General features: G+C 45.8%; 1 protein-coding gene across 1 annotated transcript in view; it reads right to left on the reverse strand.

The window, feature by feature from the left end:
- Positions 1-211: 211 nt before the first annotated feature.
- The window catches only part of LOC100478054 (nuclear cap-binding protein subunit 2-like), a 39,150-nt gene continuing 13,152 nt past the window's right edge, over positions 212-26,209 (reverse strand). The window contains exons 3-4 of the mRNA XM_034649045.1: positions 880-1,041; positions 212-259 (exon numbers count right to left, since the gene is read on the reverse strand). Coding sequence (XP_034504936.1) covers positions 212-259; positions 880-1,041 — 210 coding nt within the window. The remainder of the gene's footprint in view (positions 260-879; positions 1,042-26,209) is intronic.

Here is a 26,209-nt window from a genome sequence, read left to right on the forward strand (position 1 = left end):
GTAGAGGAAGGTTTGAAGAGGGAGGAAAGAGGCAGGCAGGCGAGGCTGCGGTGGGGTCCCTTGAACAGCCGGCCAGGGGCGTGGAGCCGAGTGTCCCTCAGTAATCTCCTCCCCCAAAGAGCTCCAAAGGCCCTCCCTGTCTTTTAAAGTCACAGCAACTCAGGGCCGGTGGGTTCTACTTCCCTGCATTCACAGACTCAACAAGGAGCCATCACTCGGCCACGGCCACGGCCATGGAGAGCGTACACTCCTCCAGAGGCTGGCGATCCAAGGGTCAACCAGACAGCCCCGGGCTCTCGGGGAGCTTCCAGTCCGACCAATGGACGTGACAGGGATGAATTCATTTCATGAATAATGAATCAATTACAGTTCTGCTGCATACCGTGAAAGAGACCAAGAGGAAGTCCCTCGTTCAAGGCAGGGCTCAGGGAACGCTTTCCTGAGGAGGTGAGACTCCATGGATGAGCAGCATTTGGCTGGGCCGAGAGGCAGGAGAGGAGGAAGAGCTGTCTTACAGAGGACATGGCAAGGGGGAGCCCAGAGGCCACGTGGCAGGGTCCTTTCAATGAACACAAAGCAGGCCAGGGCTGGAGGCTGAGCGAAGTCAGGAGAGAGAGGCTCCATATGAGTTCTGGGGGGCGCCTGGGTGGCTCATTTGGTGAAGGGTCTGCCTTCGGCCCAGGTCATAATCTCAGGGTCCTGGGATCGAGCCCCACCTCGGGCTCCCTGCTCAGTGGGGAGTCTGCTTCTCCCTCTCCCTCTGCCCCTCCAGACCACTCCTGCTGTCTCCCACTCTCTCTTTAAAGAATTTGTGTGAGTTCTGGGAGATAAGCAAGGAGGGACCAGAGGGGCGGGACCTCATGGCCCCAAGAGGCATACAGGTTTCAGCCTAAGAATTCTGAGGAGCCACTGAAGGGCTTCGGCCGGGGACAGAATCAGGTTGGCACTGGCTTTGGGGGGGCAGGCAAGCGTGCAAATGGGGAGACAGTTGGAAAGCTGCTTCCAGTCATTCACATGGGAGATGAAGACAGAAACCTCGATCTGTGTGGAGGGGGGCAGATGGAGGCCAGTGGAAGAGTCTGGACACATTTAGGAAGTGGAATCAATAGGACATTTTGGTGGATTGGCTGCGGGGCTTCGGGGAAGGGAGGATTTGTTCCCATTGTCCAGAGTGGCAGGTGAGAACACATAAGAGAAAACCTCCAGAACCAAGGGCTTGAGAGAGTTCTCAAACAAGATACCAAGGACCACTCATAAATGAGAAAACAAATCAAATTATGAATACATGCAATGACTTGGGTGGCCATCAAGGGCACCATGCTGTGGGGGGAAAGCCGACCTCTAAAGCCTACCTACTGTGCGATTCCATTTATATAACATTGTGGAAGTGACAGAACGACAGAGAATGGAGAACAGATTTCGGAGTTTCCAGGGGTGAGGGGTGGGGGGCGGGTGTGACCACACAAAGTCTGCATTTTGGTCGCGGTGGTTGTGGTTACACACGCGGTAAAATGACATAGAACTACAAACACACAACGTCCCGGGGCCGATTTCCCGGTTTTGATACTGAATTATAGTAACATAAGCTCCAGCCACTGGGGCAAACTAAGCAAAGAATACATGAGCACTTTCCAGGCGGGAAAAAAGAGACAAAACACAGTGTAGAAAACATTTGATGAAACGTAGCTACTATTAAAACCAGATGTTGCCACCCCCCCCCACGGTTTTCAAGGAACTCTAGCTCAGGCCTGTGGGGGAAACAACAAGGCCTGTGGCTATGGTGACATTCTGAGTCGGGGTGGGGGGACAGACTTAGGCTGTGTTGAATAGAGGGGACAGAAGAAGGACAGAGCAGATAAAGGAATCCACAAGGGCTTTTTTTTAATCAGAAATACAAAAGGTGAATTAGAAGTTGAGATTACAGAAGGGATCCCCTTAAAGGTCTTTGAAAGACTAGCCTGCATTTATGAATTTGTTTACGGGTTGTTAACTCTTTAAGGAAAGTCTGAGGAGCGAAGGTCAGGGAAATCTTAGCAGGGAATCTTGGAAGTCCCATTGCCAAGTTCCTTCTTGAAGAACACTTCCTGACCAAACCTCACTTTTGTGTGTGTGTGTGTAGAGTAGGCTGGGATCCGGGGGGCACTGACGTGAGTCTTTCCCATCCAGATCTTTCCCATCCACTGGTTGGTACTTACTTCCCCCTTAGAGTTTCATTCTTTCAGCTTTAGACCAGACTCCCTGTTACAACCTTAATCGTGGCTCAGAGTGGATTTTGATGAGAGGAGACTAGGGCAGCTCTCGGCTGAGGGAGGAAGGGAACAGAGCATATGGGTAAGAAGGGAAAGAAGTCCTCCTTTCAGGGCCTTTGTGGACAACTCATCTTGTTCAGGGCACACTCCCCGCCCCTCTTATTCGGTGCTGACATCTCAGTTGAGCAGAGCGGAGGAAGCAGGCTGATGCTGATGATGACGATGGTGACGGCAAGGGGAGCCACCAAGTTTTAAGTACCTACTATGTGCCAGCAGCCATGCATACATTTTCTCTCACTTTCACAACAAATCTCACAAAAAGGGTGCTATTTTTAACCTTTCTTTAAAGGTGTAGAAACAGCTTCAGCGAGGCCAAGAGGCTTGGTACAACCAGGTTAGGAACCCAGGTCTTGTCTGGCCCCAAAGGACTGCCTTGAAAGAGGCTGTAATGGGGCAGACCTCCTCCAATGGAGAGGTCAGGGAAGGCTTCTAGAGGAATTGTCCAAAGGACTGTTCTCCAGACGCTCCCTCCATCCTCGGGAGCCAATCAGCACACACTGACCCGTAGCTGTTGGCCTCCATTTCCCTGGTGACAGTCTGTAAGATGGAGATCCACTAACGAGTCAGGAGATGATGGGGACCCCAATTTGGTCACAAGTTTGGTTTCACACGTCCTGCTCCATCAACCTGGGTATCCCCCAATGTTCAACCAGAAACCTAAGTGGCCTAAAATCTGAATGGTACCATTTCGGGGTGCCTACCCCTGCCCTCATTTGCTAAACTGGAACTGCCATCCTTCCTTTAGGGTAGGGCTTCCTTTCTCCTGTGTGGGGTAGGGACCAGCTAGGTCCCCTCAGCGGCCAAAACGCAATCCACCGCCCCCCGCCCCCTGCCCCACACCCCAGAAGGACCACATGCTGTGGTGTTCTCACAGTGAATCTCAAGTAGGAAGCAACTCTTGATGCACAGGAGATAAAGCCAGGTGGGCGAGTTGGGAGCGAGAAAGAAGCCCATGGGATGAGGGCAGAGCTAAGAAGGATGCTGGTGGTGTGCTCCTGAAGGCCCTGACTTTGTGAATGTTCCAGAGGGCAAGCTCAGTGTTCTCTAAAGTAACCAGATAAGAGGCTTAAGGTCTTTATGCAAAGAAAACCAATAAATGAAAAGCAGGGCCCTGACGAAATGACTGCTGGGAAGAACACTAAGTTAGTCGTAGTTGAGTCCGGTATGGGACTGTGGATAAGTATGCGTATATATGTGTGTGTGATACATGATTAATGTAATATATAGACTAGAATACGCTGTAATATACTGAGAAAGAGAAGAGCGTCTCCTGCCATCCAGGAGCTGGCCCGGCCGTGTCAGTTAGGCCCTGGCGTGGTGGGCCGCTGGCCCTGCACTCACAGCAAGGCCTCGGTGTCCTGTCCAACAGAAACAATTCCACAAACAGCAACATCAAACAAGGCCACTGTGTGATGGACTACGGCCAAAGCGAGACCACTCCTTAATCATGTCTGAACGCAGACAAAACATGACCAGTGTCCAAACCACAGAAATGACCGAACATTTCCCTCTCCTGGCAGATACGGGGGCCGCTGCTCCTTTACCTGTTCTAGTTCTTGTCTGCCCTTCTTCAAGATGAGATTTTTTTGAAATACCCAGTTACAGCATGGCCCTGCTTCCTAGTAGGATTCGATCTGGAGCAAGCCGTGGCTTCCTTAGACCCTCCCGAAGTCACAGAACCCAAGCCCGACTTCTATGAGTGCTTTCTAGCACCCTCTTCTTGAGATGGCCAAGGTTCCCATAGTGTGCATTATCCCCCACTGCTGGAGAGCATTGAGAGTGTGTGTGGGGTGTGTGTGTGTGTGTGTGTGTGTGTGAGTGCACGTGCACGCACTAATTAAAAATATATCAGTGGAGGTGCGCCTGGGTGGCTCAGTCTGTTAAGCGTCTGCCTTCTACTCAGGCCATGATCCCAGGGTCCTGGGATTGAGCCCCGCATCCAGCTCCCTGCTCAGCAGGAACTCTGTTTCTCCCTCTGCCCCTCACCCCACTTGTGCTCTCTCTCCCTAATAAATAAAATCTTTAAATATATATATTTAAATTATATATATATATGCGCCAATGTAGATGTAAATATATCTCATACACATATAATTTTTGCCTACGTTATCTGGTCTTAGTTTTAAACTCTTCACTTAACATTAAAATGGGATCTTGGGGGACCCTGGGTGGCTCAGTCGTTAAGCGTCTGCCTTTGGCTCAGGGCGTGATCCTGGTGTTATGGGATCAAGCCCCGCATCAGGCTCCTCCACTGGGAGCCTGCTTCTTCCTCTCCCATTCCCCCTGCTTGTGTTCCCTCTCTCTCTGGCTGTCTCTCTCTCTGTCAAATAAATAAAAAAAAATCTTTAGGGGTGCCTGGGTAGCACAGTCCTTAAGCGTCTGCCTTCGGCTCAGGGCGTGATCCCGGTGTTCCGGGATCGAGTCCCACATCGGGCTCCTCTGCTGGGAGCCTGCTTCTTCCTCTCCCACTCCCCCTGCTTGTGTTCCCTCTCTCACTGGCTGTCTCTCTGTCACATAAATAAATAAAATCTTTAAAAAAAATCTTTAAAAAAATGGGATCTTGGTTGGATACCTGAAAAACCAAACAAAATCTCATTAATTGAAAGAGCCATAATTCACATGAGGAGTATAGGTCGTGGAACTTTACCCTTGCCCTAACTATAAAAACAGGAGTAAGCTATGAAAATTAATCATCGGAATAAAAATGGCTTCAGAAGTAGCATCATTTGCATGTTAATTATGTGCTAATTACTTTACCTTATCTATTCATTAACAAAAGTCAAGGGCAGGGGTACCTGGCTCATTTGACAGAGCAGGTGACTTGATCTTGGGTTCATGAGATTGAACCCCATGTTGGACAGAAAGATTACTTAAAAATTTTTTAAATTAAAATTATTTTTAAAAAGTCAAGGGAACCTCCACTTAGTTTTATCCTGTTCTGCCTTAGTTGGAGTTACTGTTTTACTTGAAAAGACCTTCTTTGTAAACTGTCTGTGAATGGGACTCTCCTAGGGGGCCTTTACCTACTAATTATTCAGAAACTCTGAGACCAACTACCCATTGCATACCCTCAGGGTTGTCCAGTTCCTTCCTGGGGCAAAGGCACAAGAGTCCATATGGTTATTCAGGCCATTTTGGCAGACAATAATTTGATATCTCTTTCACATTCTGGGCAGTTCTGAGCCCCATGTCTCATGCCTCTCTAATCCGGGGTTTCTCGACCTAGAATTATTGACATGGGGGCTGGATAGTTGTCTGGGGGTGGAGGGAGACTGTCCTGTGCATTACAGGATGGTTCCCCATATCCTTGCCCCCTTCCCACCAGTGGCCGGTAGCACACCTCCCCACAACCCCCATGTAAAGATCGAAATGATCCCAGACTTTGGCGAATGGCCCCAGCCGCCAAATCCTCTGGTTGAGAATCACTGTTCTAAGATCACAGTTTTGCTACCTGGCTTGCACTTACCTCTTTAGCCTCACCTCCCCATTCACTTAAAACAGATAGCGGACAGTCATCTGGAGCCTTGCCCGAGGCTTATTGCTGCCTCCACCCAGGCGAAAGGACCACACAAAACTAAGGCACAATTGGGATGAGGCTCAGAACAAACTCCTAATCAGCCAGCCCCCTGAAATGAAGGAGGGTTTCCAGGTGTCTATCTGTCATTAGGCCCTTGGCCTTGGAGGAATTTTCAGATGTTCCCATTGCTTAGTTCCCTTTGCCCTACAGTTGTCTGAGGGACCTCTTGCTTCCCCGCTGTCTAAGTACTAAGTGCTGGGCACCTACTCTGTGTTGGCCCTACCCTGGGTTAAAGAGATGGCTAATGGGCACTGGGTGGCTCAGTCGGTGAAGCATCTGCCTTCGGCTCAGGTCATGATCCCGGGGTTCTGGGATCGAGCCCCACATTGGGCTCCCTGCTCAGCAGGGGTCTGCTTCTCCCTCTCCCTCTACCTCTTCCACTCCCCCTGCTGGTGCTCTGTCATGTGCGCTCTCTCTCAAATAAATTAATAAAAACTTCTTTAAAAAGAGAGAGAGATAGTTAAGGTGGACAAGTAACAGACAATCCCAAAGCAGTTTGACCAAGGGTCTGAGAGAGGAAAGCCCAAGGAGACCGTGGGATACCCAAGAAGGGCACCTGCCCCAGCCTGGGAGGTCAGAGAAGGGGTCCCAGAGAAGGTGACATGTGAGATAAGTTATGAAAAAAGAATGGGAATTTGCAAGGCAAAGGATAGGCTGGGCTAGGCTAAGGCCAGAGAGGAGACTGGAACAGAGGGATGGGGTAGCATGGTCTGCATTTGGAAGATAGTGGTAACTCCAAGTTGTTGACCATTTCCCCAGCTTCAACAGTGAAGAGAGAAAAGATGAGGGCAGAGTGGTAAGCAAGGACCTACTAATGAAGGGCCCTGCATGCCAAGCTAAGAAAGGCATTCTTTATCCTGAAGGGTTGTAGATCTTGAAACATCCCCAGAAACACTGGAGGGCAGGGAAGGATGATTTCCTGCTTCTGTTCCCAAAGATGCTGATTCACTTGGGGCCCAGCCATCTCTATTTTCTTCTTTAGACTTTTAATATGGTGGATTACATTGATTTTCTTTCTTTCTTTCTTTCTTTCTTTCTTTCTTTCTTTCTTTCTTTGTTTCTTTCGAGAGAGAGTGTGTGTTGGGGAAGGGGCAGAGGGAGAGAGAAAGAGAATCTCAAGCAGGCTCCATGCTCAGTACGGAGCCCTACACAGGGCTCAATCTCATGACCCTGAGATTATGACCTGAGCTGAAACCAAGAGTCGGATGCTTAATGACTGAGCCACCCAGACGCCCCTGATGTTCAAAGATATAATCTGCCTGACATTAAATTATAGGATAACCCCACTTGGTTGTGGCATATTATTCTTTTTATATGTTGCCGAATTCTATTTGCCAATACATTGTTGAGGATTTCTGAATCTATATTCATGAGGGATATTGGTCTGTACTTATTGATGTTTAGACCATCTTTGTCTGGTTTTGGTGTCAGGCTGATGTTGGCCTCATAAAATAAGTTGAGAAGCACTCCTTCCTCTTCTATTTTCTGAAAGAAATTATGTAGACCTGGTGTTATTCTTTTGAATGTTCGCTAGAATTCACCAATGAAGCCATCTGGACCTGTTCTTTTCCTCGGAGAGTGTTTTGAATTACTCATTCAATCTCTTTATAATTATAGAACTATTCAGGTTATCCAGTTCTTCTTGACTGAATTTTAGTAGTCTGTGATTTTCAAGGAATTTCAAGGAATTGTCAAATTTCTGTGCAGAGTTGCTGGACATGTTCCCTAATTTTTCCTTTGATGTCTGCAGTTGTCTGTATTGATATCCCTGATTTTATTCCAGATATTAGTAATTTGTGTCTTCTTTCTTTTTCTTTGTCAATCTTCCTAGAGGTCTATCATTTTCATTGATCTATTCAAAGAAACTGATTTTGGATTTCATTTTTTTAAAGATTTTATGTATTTATTTGACAGAGAGAGACAGCCAGTGAGAGAGGGATCACAAGCAGGGGGTGTGGGAGAGGAAGAAGCAGGCTCCTAGCACAGAAGCCTAATGTGGGGCTCAATCCCAAAATGCCGGGATCACGCCCTGAGCCGAAGGCAGACGCTTAACAACTGCGCCACCCAGGCACCCCAAGATTTTGGATTTCATTGCCTTTTTTCTTTTACTGTTTTCAATTGCATTGATTTCTGGTCTTTAGTATTTCCTGGTTTCTGCTTGTTTTAGGTTTATTTTGCTCTTCTTTTTGTAGTTTCTTGAGGTGAAAGATGAGATTATTGATTTGAAACCTTCCTTCTTTTCTTACATAAACATTTAATGCTCTCAGTTTCCCACTCAGCACTGCTTTAGCTGCACCCCACAAATTTTGATATGTTGTACCTTCATTTTCATTCAGTTCAACATATTTTCTCACTTCCCTTGAATCTTCCTCTTTGACTCGTGGATTGTTTAGAAATCTGTTGTTGAGTTTCCAAGTATTTAGAGATTTCCCTCATATCCTTCTGTTATTGATTTCTAGTTTGATTCCATTGTAGTCAAAGAACATATTCTGTATGATTTCAATGCTTTTAAATGTATTGAGGTTTGGGGCGCCTGGGTGGCACAGCGGTTAAGCGTCTGCCTTCGGCTCAGGGCGTGATCCCGTCATTGTGGGATCGAGCCCCACATCAGGCTCTTTCGCTATGAGCCTGCTTCTTCCTCTCCCGCTCCCCCTGCTTGTGTTCCCTCTCTCCCTGGCTGTCTCTATCTCTGCCGAATAAATAAATAAAATCTTTAAAAAATGTATTAAGGTTTGTTTTATAACCCAGCATATGGCCCCTTTTGGTGAATGTACACTTGAAAAAAAATGTGTATTTGGCTGGAGTGGATGGAGTGTTCTAGAAATTGTCAGTTAGATCTAGTTGGTGGGTAATGTTATTGAGTTCTTCTCCACCCTTGCTGATTTTGTCTCAGATGCCTACATTTTTAACCAGATTTGGGGAAATGAAGTGCAGCCCTCACATGAAACCCACTGCTCTGGGGACTAAAAAGGGAATGGTGAAAACCTGATTAAAGGGCAACAGGTGGGATGCCTGGGTGGTTCAGTTGGTTAAGCGTCCCACTCATGGTTTTGACTCAGGTCATGATCTCATGGGTCATGACATAGATCCCCATGTGGGGCTCCACGTTCAGTGGGGAGCGTGCTTGAAGATTTTCTCCCGCTGCTCCTCCCCACCCTTGCACGTGCACTTGCTCTCTCTCTCTCTCGCAAATAAATAAATAAATCTTTTAAAAAAATTTTTTTTAAATAAAATAAATAAAAGGCACCAGGGAAAAGGACTCCCTGACCCAAGTCTTTCCCACTCAGGTGCAGAATATGAGGGTTTTCGCTGACCTAAATAAAGTTCCGTGTTCCCTGGAACAAAGCACTAGAGATCAGATACATTTAGCTGATTAATTCTTTCCCGCCCTCAGAGCGGGATGTTGAGATTGGTTGGCTTGCAAGAGAATTTTGATTGGGACTGCACTGTTAAGGGCTACAATTTTGTCCTAGCATTTTCTTTGCTCCAACCCCAAAGAGCACACTGCCCTTACCTCTTGTCCAAGCATGAGCCCCACAGTCCCCCAGCCCCACACTCCCTGCTGCAGTTTTCTCCAGGAACAGTGAGGTGTGAATGAAGGTGTAAGGAATTGGGGGTATGTGGAGAACCCCAAGTTTTAGCCAGATTTCCCCAGTCCTCCTCTCCCATACTCCCAAAGAATGACTGGAGCACAGATTTGGACTCCCAAAGGGGCCAAGTACAGGAAGAGGGGGGGAACACCAGAAGAGAAAGCAGTCAAGGGTAGTGGTTCTTAACTATCAAGGCGTCCCAGAGTCTTTTGAGAATTTGATGAAGTTTTGGACTTTATTCCCAGTTTAAAAAAAAATGCCCTTAGGATGGGGTCACGGTTATGCCCTCAGTTTTGGGATGCTTGCAACTCCCTGAGGAGTATTCCTTGTGCCCTATCCTAAGAACTTCTGTTTTAGAGAAAGTGGCAACCTATATGTCCTTCTTCCCCTTCGGATGGCAGAAAGCCTCCTTTGTCCCCCCAAAGCATCCCTTCCATCTTTTTCAGTGGCCAAGATTTCTTATTGTTATATCCAACGGCAAAAGACAATAAGCAGAATCTTAAGGGACCCCGAATAGCCAAAACAATCTTGGAAAAGAAAAACAAAACTGGAAGACACAGTTCTTGATTTCAAAACTTATTACAAAGCTATGGTCATTAAAACAGCATGGCACTGGCCTAAAGACAGATATGTAAACCAATGGAATAGAAGAGAAAGTTCAGAAATAAACCCTTACATATGAGGTCAAATTATTTTTGGTAAGGGTGCCAAAACCATTCAATAGGGGAAAGAATTGACTTTTTCAGCAAATGGTCCTGAGAAACTGGTTACCCACATGCAAAAGAATGAGGTTGGACCCTTACCTAATAGCATATACAAAAATTAATTCAAAACAGATCAAGGACCTAAATGTAAGACCTAAAATAAAACTCTTAGAAGAAAACACAGGACAAAAGCTTTATGACATTGGATTTGGCAATGACTTCTTGGATATGACACCAAACACGGTAGTAACAACAACAAAAAATGAGTAAATTGGATTTCATGAAAATTTTAAAATATTGTACATCAAAAGACACGATCAGCAGAGTAAAAAGGAAGCCCCAAAAATGGGAGAAAATATTTGCAAATCATGTATCTTGTAAGAGATTAATATCCAGAATATGTAGAGAACTCCTAAAACTCAACAGCAGCAAAGCCATTCAAAAATGGGCAAGGGGCACCTGCCTGGCTCAGTTGGTGGAACGTGCAACTCTGGATCTTGGGGTTGTGAGTTCGAGCCCCCCCATGGGGTAAGGAGCCTACTTAAAAAGGGGGGCAAAGGACTTGACTAGCCATTTCTCCAAAGAAGACATACAAATGACCAACAAGTACACAAAAAGATGCTCAACATCACACATCATTAGAAAAATTAATATCAAAACCACAATGAGATACCACCTCACATCCATTAGGATGACTACTACCAAAAAACAAAACAAAAGCCAGAAAACAAATTTTGGCAAGGATGTGGAGAAACTGCAACCCTTGTGCATGGTTGGTGGGAACATGAAATGGTGTGGCCGCAGTGGCCAACAGTATGGCAGTACCCCCCCAAAATTAAAAATAGAACTACCATAGGATCCAGCAATTCTACTTCTAGTATAGACCCAAACGAATCAAAAGCAGGGTCTTGAAGAGATATTTGTACACCCATGTTCATAGGAGCATTTCTCATAATAGCTAAAATGTGAAAGCACGCCAAGTGACCGTCGATGGGTGAATGAATAAGAAAAATGCGGTGTGTCCACACAAGGGAATGTTATTCAGACTGAAAAAGAATTTCTGCACTATGCTACGACATGGACGAAGGACATCATGCTAAGTGAAATAAGCCAGTCATAAAAAAGACAAAGACTTTATGATTCCATTTATATAAGGTACTTAGAGTAATCACATTCATAAAGTCAGAACGTATAATAGTGGTGGCCAGGGCCTGCAAGGAGGGGAGAATGGGAAGTAATTGTTGAATGGGTATGGAGTTTCAGTTTTACGAGATGAAAAGAGTTCTGTGGGTGGATGGTGGGGATGATCGCGCAACGATGTCAATGTATTTACCACCACTGAACTTTAAAATAGTTAAGGTGATAAATTTTATGGTAAATGTATTTAACCACAATTTTTGAAAGATTTTATTTATTTAGAGAGAGGGAGAGAGAGAGCAAGGGTGAGGGGGGAAAGGGAGAGAGAGAATCTCAAGCAGACTTCACACCCAGCATAGAGCCGGATGTGGGGCTGGATCCCATGACACCAAGATCATGACCTGAGCCAAAATCAAGAATTGGAAGCTTAGCCACCGAGGTGCCACAATTTTTTTAAAAAGACAACAAACAGAGACAGTAAGACCGTAGCACTAGCTACTCACCTAGACTTTGATCCCCAAAGATGACTGTCCCTTAGTCTCATGTCCTTCAGCCCACACTGGCTCTCATTGCTTCATGCTTCCAGTCCCTAGGCTGTTGGGCTGTTTCCAGGACGTGAACATCACTCATCTTCTGGGTATCACGATGTCCAGAGACAGATTATGATGACCAGGCTCTCTTTTCTGACTTCAGATTTGTGCAAAGTCAGATATAAGAAGTAAGTACGAAGGTGAAAGGGTGTTGCAGACTTGAACTTGGTTGCAACACAGTGGGAACTTAGAAAATGTACAAGTATATAGGGCTTGGGGGGTGAGGGGAGAAAAAGAGGGTTTGATGAATCCCTGTTCAAGTAACTTCTATTTACCCCGTGGGCGCCACAGAGTGGGCCCTGAGATCAAAATGCATGTTGCATCATTTTATGATGTCACTTACTTTATAGTCGTTAACTGATCTATCTCAGTCTTTCTCAACCGAGAACATCCTTTGATTGCTTCATCAGGCCAAGGGAATACAAAATTTGACTTGGCTCTCCTGCTCTACCTCCTCTGCCAGCCCGATGAGTATTTTCTCTGGAACATTCCCAGGACAGTGGCTAAGTGACACAGAGAACCTCATCTGCATTGATCTCTTCCCTTTACCGTGTCCACATCACCTGGTAACTACTGTCCCAGACATGAGGCTTCTCCTGCTCCAGCCCAGACAAATATTAATAGTTGTACCCAGGCAGCTCTAGCTCCCGGGGCTAGTAATGACCCCTGGAGGTAAGAGAGGAATCCATCTTCCTGCAGATTCACCGGCTATGAATCTGATTCCTGCCCATGTATGTGTATTTCTACCACATGCTGACTTCCGTGCTCCCGTGGCTCCAAAGGATGAGCCAAGACCGTGGTCAAACCAGGAGAAGCAGTTGGATACTGTGGTGCCCTGCAAAGTTAGGGATGCACACCTTGCACCTTGGGGTACTGGTCTCAGACCCTGGCGCCAGATGAGGCTCAATGGGCTCCATTTCGCAGAGCAGTCAATGAAACCATCTCAGGACAAGAGCTGAAAGCCATACCGTCCTCCATCTCACTCAGCTGAGCAGGGTTGTTTTTAAAAATGTTTCCTCTTCATTTACTTTTGAAATTGCCCGGGTATTTCCATGGCTCAAAACTCCCCATGTACAAAAAGGCAGTCAGGGAAAAGCCTCCTTCCCACCTCTGGTCCCCCTCAGGCTCTCTCACTGGAAACAGGCACTAAGAAGCAGTTTCTTCTCTGCCCTTCCACTGACACTTGGTTTCATTCTTTATTACTTCCTCTCCAAGTTTTAATTGGGGCTTTTTTTTTTCTTTCAGTGTTTCCACAGAAGTGCTTTCTCTTCATTTGTAATCAGAGATCATGGAACAAGTCTTCTCGAAGAGTTGCTCTATGAGACTTAACATTGCGTGGACTGCATTTTAAGCAATTTGGATAGTATTCCACAAGAGCTAATACTTTGCACCCTGCTCTGGGCCCTGTGAGGGACCCCAAGATGAGTAGAGCCTTTGTCACTGCCCTGAGGGAACTTCTTTGTTAGTTGGGGACCCGAGACTACCCATCCGAAATAAATGGCTAGAGCAGATGGGGTTGCCCTGGGGATTTAGGGGCTGGCTTATGGAAGGCCTCAAATGCTGGGAGACGTGTGGCCTCAGTACTGTCAGTCTTCGGTAAGCTGGTGATTAAAAGTCACCGGAGTCCGTAGATCTAGGCTCCAATGGCAGCTGTGGTGCCCCATCAGTTTCCTCCACCCCTCCGAGGCCGGTCGCTTCCTCTGTAATAGGAAGATAAACATCTGCTACCAGGGGCCTGTGGTGGGAATAAGCAAGATGGTGAAGAGGTGGCACCCGGTGTACAATGGATACCCGGAAGTGGTTGGTCGTACTTTCTCGTAGGGGAAACTACATAAAACTTGGGCTTATGGTGGGGGGTGAGTGTGTGTAGGTGTGTGTGAGGGGGTATGGTGAGAGTGTGTGTGTATGTGAGTGACTGTGTCTGTGTGAGTGAGTGGGGAAGGAGTGTGTGGGGGGTGTGTGTGAGGGGGTGCTGTGAGAGTGTGTGTGTGAGTGGTGGTGTGTGTGTGAGTGGGGCAATTGTGAGATTGTGTGAGTGTGTGTGAGTGGGGTGGGGAGTGTTGGGGAGTGAGTGTATTGGGGTGGGGGGGTGGGGGAATGTGTAGGTGCATGTATGGTGGAAGCTAGTAGTAGTGACAAGTTCATGAGCTCTAAGAAGTGTGAGCAGGGAGGAGGCGGAGAGAGAGACCAGATGGGGGCATTACCCACTCATGGAGGCTGATACTGAATCCATGGGGTTGAGCTTCCCAGTTGACCACTAGGGTAGGAAATGGGGGGCAGGGAGGGGATCTTTGACAGTTTGTGGGCATGATCATGACATGCTGAATGTAATGTTTGACAGGATTCATACAGGAGCAGAGGTGTGGAGGCTGATGTGGAAAGAGACAAGACTAGAGACACAGAGAACAGCAAGGACAACATCAAGGGGCCAGGTTCTGAGACCGGGTGCCTTGGTGGGTGCAGAGGAAAGGGATGAGCTTCAGGTGACCATTGGGCTTCTAGCCAGGGGAACTGGGGCTATGACGCTGCCTATAGGAGAACGAGCAAGTGGGGCTCAGCTCAGAGGGGAAATAGTGGTGCGTGTCAGCTGTGTCCTTGTGACAGCAAGACACCTAAGGGAAGCCAAACAGCCTACTCAAGTAGGGAGCTTGATTCTGCTTCCTATAAATGGAACAAATGCCACTGAAAAGGTTGCATTCTTACCCCTGGGGAATACTGAGATAGGGCAGATAGCACGGGGCCAGTTCCCTGGTTTTCTGAGCCTCCCATGTTTTCAACAATGACCAAAAAATCTACCTAAAAGGATAGAGGGAGAAGCAGAATGTGGCTTTAGATCTTGACTTGAGATTAGGGACTGTCTGGATTGTTATGCCAACGAGGATGGACGGGATGCTTTGGCCATCAACCTGTATCTTGGGGTTGTGTTCCTTTGTACTGCCCCATAACAGGTTCTGGGCAGCTCGATTTGCTTAATAGTGTGAGCCGGGTGAGGGACAGACTTGGGGGATGCACACTGAGGGGCTGTGGGGTTAGATTTGGAAGGTCTCGGCTACACCATACTGCCCAGTAAGCACCTGCTCTGGGGTCAATACCAGGATTCCACCATCTGGACTGGGGGAGAGATGACCCTCAGGATAACAACTTTTCAGGTCTTCATTACTCTGGGTGCGTTCCTAACTCCCCTGTCATGACCCGAGTGGCATCTTAGCCTGTGCTTGTTGCTGAGATGACGTAAACAAAAGTGCTCTGAGGCTAATATAAAAGGTTCATTTCTGGGGTATGACATAGAAATCAGAGGGGCCATGTACTGTCTGATTCCATTTGTATGAAATGTCCAGAATAGTCAAGTCCATAGAAATGGAAATCAGATTAGTGGTTGCCAGGGGCGGGGTGGGGCGGGGAAGAGGAGAAAGTGAAGGGTGACTGCTACGGGTACAGGATTTCCATCTGGAGTGATGGAATGTTCCAGAATTAGATAGTGCTGATAGCCGAAAAGCTCTTTGAATATTCTAAAACACCACTGAATGATACACTTCAAAGGAATGAACTTTATGGTTTGTGAATTCTATCTCAATAAAGCTGTTATTTAAGAAAATGATCAAGTAGATTTCTGCATTCATGTCTCATGTGAAACCCACAAATATGTATACACACTGAGGGGTACCTGCATTTTCACTGACACATCGCAATTTTTAAAAATGTATTACTGAAGTAGAGTTGACGTACAGTGTTATATTAGTTTCTGGTGTACGACATAGTGATTCCACAATTCTATATGTTATTACACGCTCACCACGCTAGTGTAGTCACCACAGTCACCATAGCACGTTACCACAATAGTATTGACTATATTCCCTGTACTGCAGTTTTCATCTCCATGACTTGTTTATTTTATAATTGGAAGACTGCACGACTTAATCTCCTTCACTTATTGCTCATAAGAGTTGGTATGACTATTAATACTTCGCAATTGCATTTATGTTACCTAAATCGTCCTTTGCTAAAACTCAGAAACCCCAGGGATGGGGTAAAGGTAAGTCGGAGGAGGGCTGTTTTCTCTGATGATGAGACTAATGGGTTAAAAAAAAAAGGCCTATACAAAACCCACCCAAACAAAACCAAAAGTCCAACAATCCCCATGAAAGTGATTAGTGCTTACGTTTCAGACAACCTATGCTTTCACTGGCCTTGGCAGTACTGTGGAGGAATCTTGACATCAGAATGAACTGTGCTCATCCCTTTCTCTGGGAGTCTAGGCATGAATGTGTCTTCCCCCAACATCTGGCTGACATTTGATTCCCCTCCTCATTTTGAATGTGCTGTTGTGGGTGTTTTCAATGCATGGTCCCTCACACATCCTCATCCACACTGCAATGAATACTTCCCCTTAGAACTATATGAAACTCAGTTCAACAAATGTTTATTGGTGCCCACCATGCACTAGGCACCGTAAGAAGAGCAAGATGGCTCCTCAGGCTCCTCAGGCTATCTTCTCCCCCTGGCTGCATCATCGCTCTCCAGAGCTGTGCTTATGGGTGCCAAATACTCCAGAGAGAAGGGAAAGGTGTGATGAACACATGCCCAAATTCACCCTCCTTTTGTCCCAGGCTAGCTCTGCCGCTGGGTCAGGTGGAGAGCCCTGAAAAGCCTCTATGGGATAGTTCATGGTCACGCTTGGCCACTCTCATGACTTGATTTTAATTTATAGACAGGAGACGTGACTAGCCAATCACTTTGACACTGCTGTCAACGCTGGGGTCTGCCCCAAGAGCCCAAAGTACCAACGCAGGGCTGTATGTGCACAGCCTCGGGGCCCTAGGCATGGTGCTGTCACAAAGTCAATGTGCGGCCTTGGTAAAATCACACCCCTCCCCCCTTTCTGGTACATTTCCTTTGTAAAATGAGGGAGAGGAGCGTGACGAATTGTTATCTAAGGGTCTTTCCAGCTTGACCATTTTATGCTTTATAGGACCATAGCTAATGAGGTGTATCAGCTTAGAGCAGCCAGGAGGGGGTTAATGCTGAGACCAGTATTGAGAATCAGTGGGATGCTTCCAGAGGCCAAGAAAAAGGGGGCAGGAAGCAAGAAGGTGTGGCTGGTTCAGTTTCAAGTTTATATAGGCTGATTTCCATGAAGAAAGAAGCCAGTGATTTGAAGGGTATTTATGTTTGCCCTGGATCAAGAAGCAAGCCAAGGGAAATGGGGGTTATTTTGGTGACGGATTAGGGGCTTTTCTGAAGTTCAATAATGGTTGAAATAACTTCAGGAGGATGGACCTTAGAAGTTGTCTTCGTCTAGGAGTGTTGGGAACAGAAAGACTCCTTTGCCCCCATCAAATAGCTCTTTTCCCAGTTTACCATGACAAAACCAAACCAAACAAAACAAAAAGCCCACACACAATCAATAGATCTCAATAATCGGATTTACATGAAGGAGGGAGGGGCTTACCATGTACCAGGCTCTGCTGAGAACTTTATTTCCATCCAATAGCTCAGTTTATTCTCCCAACAATGCTATGAGGAAGCAGCTATCACTATGCTTGTTCTGCAGATGGGGAAACTGAGGCATCTCACTGGCGCTCAACACTCTTCCAGGAACTATGGGTGATACCAAGCAGTAGAGGTGTGGGACAGCACCTTCCCTAACATCTACAGCAGTTCTGTTAATAAAAATTCTGTCGATTTTCTAGGATAAAGTCACTGAAAGGATTTGCAAGAGCTGAAGAAGCTCAGAGATGGTTTGCTAGTGATGTTTTCATCTTTAGCTTGAAGACAAATTTCCCATTTTTATACTATCCCAGAACAAAGAACACTATACTTGTGTCTCCCAGTTTTGGTAAGAGATTGAATGTGCTTTTAACAGTTTTATTGTGCTTCTTCCTACAATGACCATGTTTCACCTTCTGGAAAGCAGAAGGGTGGCACGTGACCTCCTGTGTCCACGTCTCCCCAACGCCAGGCTTTGCATTGAAAGGAAGAATTTTGCTTTGCAAAATGAAGAAATGGAAAGCTCTTCCCTGGGAAGAGAGGACATTTATTTTCAAAAATGGAAGGAAGAAGACAAGTCAACACCACCCAGCCTCCCGCATTTCCTGACCAGGCCTTGGCCCCAAGCAGGGTCAAGTGCAGACTGTCCATTCCTCAAACACATCGTGTTCTTTCTACTTCCGTACCTTTGGGCAGACTGTTCTCGAGGCTTCTCATTCTCTTCCCCTTCTCTGCAAATTCCAAATTCAGACGAGATATAGCTCAAATACTGTTGCTGGGTCTTGTGAACCCCACTGCCCAGGCGCCCTGCTCCCCCACTTCCAGCAGATTGGATTTCTTTCCCTTTACCCTGTGCACCAAGAAGGATCAGTGCAACATGGCCAACTCCCCAGCTAGGCCCATCTCTTGAACTTTGTCCCCTCCCCAAACACACACACAGCACACATGCATGTGCACGTCTCACAGAGCACAGTAGACGGCTGTGGTTAAGTGGGTGAACTCAGGAACCAAGCAGCTTGAGTTTGAGACCCAGGTTTGCCCCTCACTAAATGAATGACCTTGGAAAAGTAACTGACTCACTCTGCGACTCGGTCATGTCCTCTATAAAATGGGAACAATAATGGTACTTCTCTCATAGAATCATTTAAAGGATTAAGTGTGAACATGTATGTAAAGTGCACAGCTCAGTAATTGCTCAGTCAGTGGTACTTAGTATACGATCGCACAGGAGCTGGCGTATGAAGGATGCCAAGTACATATGTGAGTGTCGGAGTGGTTCACACAATCAAACCTTAGGAGCTTGAATTAGGGAGAAGTCAGGGACAGCTGGGTTATGCAGGGAAGCTGCTTCTCCTGACTTCAGTATTCTCTCTCACTGCACCCAGTTCTTTTTTTAAGATTTATTTATTTATTTGAGAGAGAGAGAGTAAGCAGGCATATGGGGGCAGGGACGGAGAGGGAGAGAGAGAATCTCAAGTAGACTCCCCGCTGAGCACAGAGCCCGACGTGGGGCTTGATCCCACGACCCCAAGATCATGTCCTGAGCCAAAATCAAGAGTCAGCCATTTAACCAACTGAGCCACCCAGGTGCCCCTCACTGCACCCAGTTGTTTTCCTTCAGTGCACATACCACACTTTGTAATCATACCTGTATTTGTTTATTTGTTTGGTGTCAGCCATTCCCAGTATACTAAGTTCCATGAGGCCAGGCCCATGTGTGATTTAGCCACTGCTCTATGTATCTCCTATGGCTGAAATGGTGCCAGGAAGATAGCAAATGCCCATGAAATGGTTGTTGAATTAATGAATAAATGAAAGAAGAATTCAGGTAGGGATGTGGGATTTAGGTGGTCCCAAAGGATGGGTAAGTATTGAATAGGTAGGTGGGCAAGAAGAGATCCAAGTGGAAATCCTGAGAAAACAGAGCACAGGTAAGGTACTCGGGGGAATACAGCCAGGAAATCCATTCGGCTGGCAGAGCAAGATACCATCACTCAGCTTGCAAGGGGTGGGGGGGCGGCTAGTCTGATAGACTGGCGAGAGGAGGTAGGGAATGGCCTTGAATGCCAGTCCATTTAGGAATTCATTCTGTAGGCTAAGGCCTTGGCCTCTATCAAGATGCAAATATTCCTAGGAAAAGTATGTTATCAACCAAGTAGGATTGAGTAGAGATTCATTTACTTGCTCTTTGCCTTAGAGAAAATTTTGCTAGAGGGGAAAGTGACAATACCAGGAGGCTAGAGGGCAAAGTGATGATATCACCAGAAAGAGGAAAAGAGTGCCTGTGCAAAACATATAAAGGGGCGCCTGGGTGGCTCAGTCGGTTAAGCACCTGACTCTCGATTTCAGCTCACATCATGATCTCGGGGTCTTGGGCTTGAGCCCCATGTTGGGCCCTGCGCTCAGTGGGGAGCCTGCTTAGGATTCTGTCTCCCAGGGCGCCTAGGTGGCTCAGTCGTTAAGCATCTGCCTTCGGCTCAGGGCGTGGTCCCAGAGTCCTGGGATAGAGCCCCACATCAGGCTCATCCACTGGGAGCCTGCTTCTTCCTCTCCTGCTACCCCTGCCTGTGTTCCCTCTCTCGCTGGCTGTGTCTCTGTCAAATAAATAAATAAAATCTTTAAAAAAAAAAAAAGCATGTAAAGAGGGAAGTGAAGACAAATCTTTTCTACTTCCAGTGTTTCCTTGGTCCAGAAGCTGAACCTCGAACTATCTATATAGTTTTTTGTTTCACTGAAAACTGACTTTTCTTTATAAAAAATGCAGACCTAGAGTAGGAGTAGCCTGAGTGACAAGGGGAGGTTTTTAATTATTGATTAATATCTCTTTACTTGGTATCGGTCTGTTCAACTTTTCTGTTTCTTCTTGAGTCAGTTTGGTAATATGTGTGTTTCTGGGAATGTTTCCATTTCATCTGGATTATCTGGTTTATTATTGTACGTTTCCCTGCGGCTTTAAGTTTTTTGTAAATATCATTTTTGATAGCTGCACAATATTCTATTGCATGGCCGTCCCATGATTTATTTAACCACACTCCTAATGGTTCTCCTCAGGTTATTCCCAGGGCTGAAACGAATGTCTTTGTACAAAAATTGCTATCTGTAGTACTATTTCCTTAAAATAAATTCCTAGACATGGAATTCCCAGGACAAAAGACAGCTCTTGAAGCATCTGGGCCGAATTGCTATCCAGAAAGGCCAGACCGATTTGTTTCATTCATCAGCACATGAGAGTGCTTTATAATGTTGGGACTTATGATTTTTAGAACATCTTTGCTGATTTGATGGGTGAAATAGGCTGCCTTAGTTTCAGCTGTCATTTTGCAATTTCGAGTGACGTCAAAGTTTGATACTATTCCATAACACATTTGTATTTCTTCATATGTGACTCATCCATTCAGTTCTTTGTCCATTTGTCTTTTGCTCGTTTAGTGTCTTTACTATTTTTTAAAAAATTTTAAGTGTATTTATTTATTTAAGTAATCTTTACACCCAACATGGGGCTCAAACTCACGATCCAAGATCAAGAACTGCACGCTCTTCCGACTGAACCAGCCAGGAGCCCCTGTGTCTTTCCTATTGAGGTGCATCATCTCTTTATCAATTGTCTTCAATAGTTATTGTAAGAATTTTCAGGGGTAGGGGGCTTGCCTTTTGTTCACGCTGTTTCTTAATGTCCAGAAGGCTTCGCTTTTATGTAAACATACTAATCAATTTCTCCCTTAATGATCTCTTCCATCATGTCTGTCTAGAAAGCACTTCCCCATCCAGGAATCAGATGGATAATCTCATTTTTGTCCTTTTACAAATTTGTCTTTTATACACGCAGAATTTAGCTCAGTGAGGATGTGATTATTTTTCCCAAATCGCAAATCATTCTACCACTGTTTATTCAATAACCTTTCCCTTTCCCACTGATTTGTGATCTTTCCTTTACCTTAAAAATTCCTGTGTATTTATGTATACATATGTACATATGCACATATTTTTATTTTGTTTATTTTCTAGGCTGTCTATTCCATTCCACTGATTTGTCCCATCTTGCATCACTATTACACTATCTTCTGTTTCTCAAAACTAGTATTTGTTCTGTACAAGGTCCACTATACATCAGACATTCTTCTCCTCTTGCTTACACAGTAAACAAATGCACACCAGCCTTTTGGCTCAGGTCTGCAGGGCTTCCCTGGAGAAGGGTGTCAAGCCTCTTAAATTCAGGATGTCTTTCTCTGATGCTGCCTCCTGAGAGCACTGAAAAGCTTCAGGCGCCAGGGGGTACAAGCCAGGCCCTGCTGTGTGGATGCGAACGGGTCCAGGCACAGAGCTCCGTGCCTTGGTGCGGAACAGCTTTATTCCCTGGGACAGCACAGAATTTTGTCCAACGGCTCAGTGCAAAATCAAGCCCATGGGAAAGAATCATATGACTGAGCAAGATGTCCCCAAACACCCAGGCTCCCGCTCCCAAGGTAGGACCAAAGACCAGTGCCAAGAGGGGCTGAGAGGCAGCATGGGCATTTCTGAGAAACTCAGTCCTATGGGCTTATTTCTCTAGGTTTTTTTTTTTTTGAAGATTTTATTTATTTATTTGACAGAGATAGAGACAGCCAGCGAGAGAGGGAACACAAGCAGGGGGAGTGAGAGAGGAAGAAGCAGGCTCCCAGCAGAGGAGCCTGATGTGGGGCTCGATCCCAGCTCTGGGATCACGCCCTGAGCTGAAGGCAGACGTCCAATGACTGAGCCACCCAGGTGCCCCCCTATTTCTCTAGGTTTTATCTTGTTCTGGAACTATCATCCTGTTTTAAATGCTGTGGTTTTGTAATATATTTTGATAGCATTACTCCTCTGACCCAAAGGTTCTTTTTTTATATATAATAATTTTTATTATGTTATGTTTGTCACCATACAGTATATCCTTAGTTTTTTTTTTAAAGANAGATTTTATTTATTTATTTGACAGAGATAGAGACAGCCAGCGAGAGAGGGAACACAAGCAGGGGGAGTGGGAGAGGAAGAAGCAGGCTCACAGCAGAGGAGCCTGATGTGGGGCTTGATCCCATAACGCCGGGATCACGCCCTGAGCCGAAGGCAGGCGCTTTACCGCTGTGCCACCCAGGCGCCCCAGTATATCCTTAGTTTTTGATGTAGTGTTCCATGATTCATTATTTGCGTATAACACCCAGTGCTCCATGCAATACATGTCTTCCTTAATACCCATCACTGGCCTATCCCATTCCCCCACCCCCCTCCCCTCTGAAGCCCTCAGTTTGTTTCCCAGAGTCCACAGTCTCTCATGGTTCATTCCCACTTCTCTTTACCCCCCCCACTCTTCCCTTCCTTCTTCTACCGATCTTCCTGCTATTTCTTATGTTCCATAAATGAGTGAAACCATATGATATTTGTCTTTCTCTGCTTGATTAATTTCACTTAGCATAATCTCCTCCAGTCCCGTCCATGTTGCTGCAAATGTTGGGTAATCGTTCTTTCTGATAGCTGAGTAATATTCCATTGTATATATGGACCACAGCTTCTTTATCCAGTCGTCTGTTGAAGGGCATCTCGGCTCCTTCCACGATTGAGCTATTAGGTTCTTAGCTCTTTATATCGGTTACTCTTCCAGATAAATACGACCCTCATTTTGTCAGGAAGGTTGGCTCCTTCCTGAAGCCCACCTAAGTTACACCATTTGGGGGCAGCGTAATTCACCAAGTGCTTGGATCATCAGACAACGCCCTCATAATGAGCAATGCAAGAGCTGAAATGAACCAGGCTCCAGTTATGCCCTTAGATGTCATGCCATCTCTAGCTTGTAGAGCGAGGGTGTTTTGGCCACCCTTGCCTGAAAAGCTGAATGGAAAAGGAATGGCTTACCATGCCAACCAGTTTCAAACTCTATTTTTCCCTCTCTTCAAAGTGGAATGACTCCCTCAAGTGGCAAGTATTATTTTTATTTAATTTACTTCTTTGGTAACATGATGGAATTACATTTACAAATGCTTCTGGACTTGTCCTTGTCTGTGGAACACGAACGAGTGACTTAGCCTCTCTGGGCCTCAGTTCCCTCATCTGTAAAATGGTGATGATGATCTCATTATGCAAAATGCCTGGCCCGGAACCTGGCTCAGAGTAAGCGATTGGTCAATGGCAGCTATAGCAGAATTATGAAAGGTAGTAAAGCGTATGGTGTAAGTTGACAGGCTCTGGGGCCAGACTTCTTGAGTTCAAATCTTATCTTCATCGCTAACTAATTTTTCTGATCTTAGATGGGTTACCTAACCTGAACACGCCTTCGTGTCTTCTGCAAAATATGGGTAATCGAAGTACCTGCTTCATTGGTTGGTAGGAATGAGTTTGTGCTATAAAAAAGAAGTTTCCAGTACATATTAGGCACTCAGTTAACATTAGCTCTTCCTGTTGCCGGTGCCCTTGGGGGTGGAGAGTCTTCAACCTGGTTATTCAGGCACCTGCCACCAGGACTATGCTACCTCATAGCACCATCTAGTGCTTGTTTGGGGAAATTCCAAATCTATCCTTCAAGGGACAATCATTTTGTTGGGAGTATACCTTCTTTTTTTAAGATTATTTATTTATTTATTTGACAGAGAGAGAGACAGCCAGCGAGAGAGGGAACACAAGCAGGGGGAGTGGGAGAGGAAGAAGCAGGCTCATAGCAGAGGAGCCTGATGTGGGGCTCGATCCCATAACGCCGGGATCACGCCCTGAGCCGAAGGCAGACCCTTAACGACTGCGCCACTCAGGCACCCCCCCCACTTTTTTTTTAAAGTAGGTTCCTTGCCCAGCGTGGAGCCCAACCGAGGGCTTGAACTCACAACCCTGAGATCAAGACCTGAGCTGAGATCAAGAGTCAGAGACTTAACCGACTGAGACACCCCGGTGTCCCTCTTTTATATATATATATATATATATATATTTTTTTTTTTTTTAAGTTGTGACAATATTTTATTTATTGTTTTTAAAGTAAGCTCTATGCCCAATGTGGGGCTTGAATTCACGACCTGGAGATCAAGAGTTGTGTGCCTCACCTACTGAGCCAGCCGGGCGCCCCGGGAGAATATCTTTTAGAAAGTAATAAGAACCATTTTTAGGGATACAAAAATTTTTTTGGAACTATCTTATCATGATTTCAACTTTTCTCTGGTCTCTCTGGGCTGGTATTTATACAACAGTCAATGTTCTTGATTATAAACAACAGAAACGGACTCAGGCTGAATTAAGCTGATTATTGAGTATTTCACAGAATCAACCAGAAGGCAGGTGAACCAGCCTAGGGAAATGGCTAGGAAGCAAGTGAAGCTGAGCAGGAGTGGGTGCCCAGTGAAGGTCATGCCATAGGACTGGCTCGGTTAGTATGTCACTACTGGCAAAAGCTCCGTCTAACCTTTCTAGATATCATCACCAGAAATCACTGCTGCCTCTGGACTCCACTGACCTCCTGCTGGCTGCTAGGGCCTCTGCTAGACGCAGGCTCCATGAATGAATACAAACCCGGCCACTAGCTGTGTAAGTCTCTCAAGATCCAAAGTCTTTGGTGAGACCCCGGGTCCCTAGTGGTGCCTAACTGCCCAGGGCATGTGAAGACACACTATGCGCTTCCCTTGGTGTTTCATGGTAGGAGGTGAGGTCTTGCCTTCCTGACTCACAGTGAAGGATTGCCTCAAAAAAGAACATTTCGGAGCATCTGGCTGGCTCAGTCAGTAGAGGTCGGGGTTGTAAGCTCGAGCCCCACGTTGGGTGTAGAGATTACATAAAAATTTTTAAAAATCTTTAAAAAAAAAAAAAGAAGGTTCAGATATCCACCTCAGGGAGGGTTACCAGATAAAATACAGGACACCCAGTTAAGTGCAAATTTCAGGGGGGAAATGAATGGTTGTTTTTTTTTAAAGATTTTATTTTTAAGTCATCTCTACACCCAACATGGGGCTCGAACTCACAACCCAGAGATCAAGAGTAACGTGCTCTATTGACTGAGCCAGCCAGGTGCCCCTGAATGTTTTTTCTTTTAGTATAAGAATGCAAACATTGCATGGAACATACTTAAAGCAAAAACTTGAAAAGACTATCATGCTTGGTATAGGTGAGGAGGGCACAGGGAGACAAGAATTCTCACACACAGCCGGTTTCACTAGTTAAAGTGTATCAGTCAGGGGTCTCCAGGGAAACAGGGCCAGTAGGAGAACTATATAAAAGAAGATTTATTATAGGAATTGGCTCACACAATTATGGAGGCTGAAGTCCCACAGTCTGCCATCTGCAAGCTGGAAACCCAGGAGAGCCAGAAGTGTAATCCCAGGTGGAGTCCAAAGGCTTGAGAACCCAGAGCGCTGACGGTGTAAATCCCAGTCCAAGGGCAGGAAGAGACCCGTGCCCCAGCTCAAGCAAGCAGGCAGGGAGGTGGTGAGTCCATGGATTCAAATACTGATCTCATCTAGAAACACCCTCACAGACACACCCAGAAATAATGTTTCATCTGGGTACCTCACGGGAATGCAAGCTGGTACAGCCACTGTGGAAAACAGTATGGAGAGTCCTCAAAAAGTTAAAAATAGAGCTACCCTATGATCCAGTAATGGCATTACTGGGTATTTACCCCCAAAATACAAAACAGTAATTCAAACGGATATGTGCAGCCCTATATTTACTGCAGCATTGTCTACAATAGCTAAATTATGGAAGCAGCTCAAGTGTCCGTCCGTAGAGGAATGGATAAGGATGACGTGTATATACACATACAATGGAATAGTGTGCAGCCATAAAAAAGAATGAAATCTTGTCATGCACGGAGCTAGAGGGTATTACGCTA

This window comes from Ailuropoda melanoleuca, chromosome X (genome assembly GCF_002007445.2).
Source record: "Ailuropoda melanoleuca isolate Jingjing chromosome X, ASM200744v2, whole genome shotgun sequence".
In the NCBI taxonomy this organism is placed as follows: domain Eukaryota; kingdom Metazoa; phylum Chordata; class Mammalia; order Carnivora; family Ursidae; genus Ailuropoda; species Ailuropoda melanoleuca.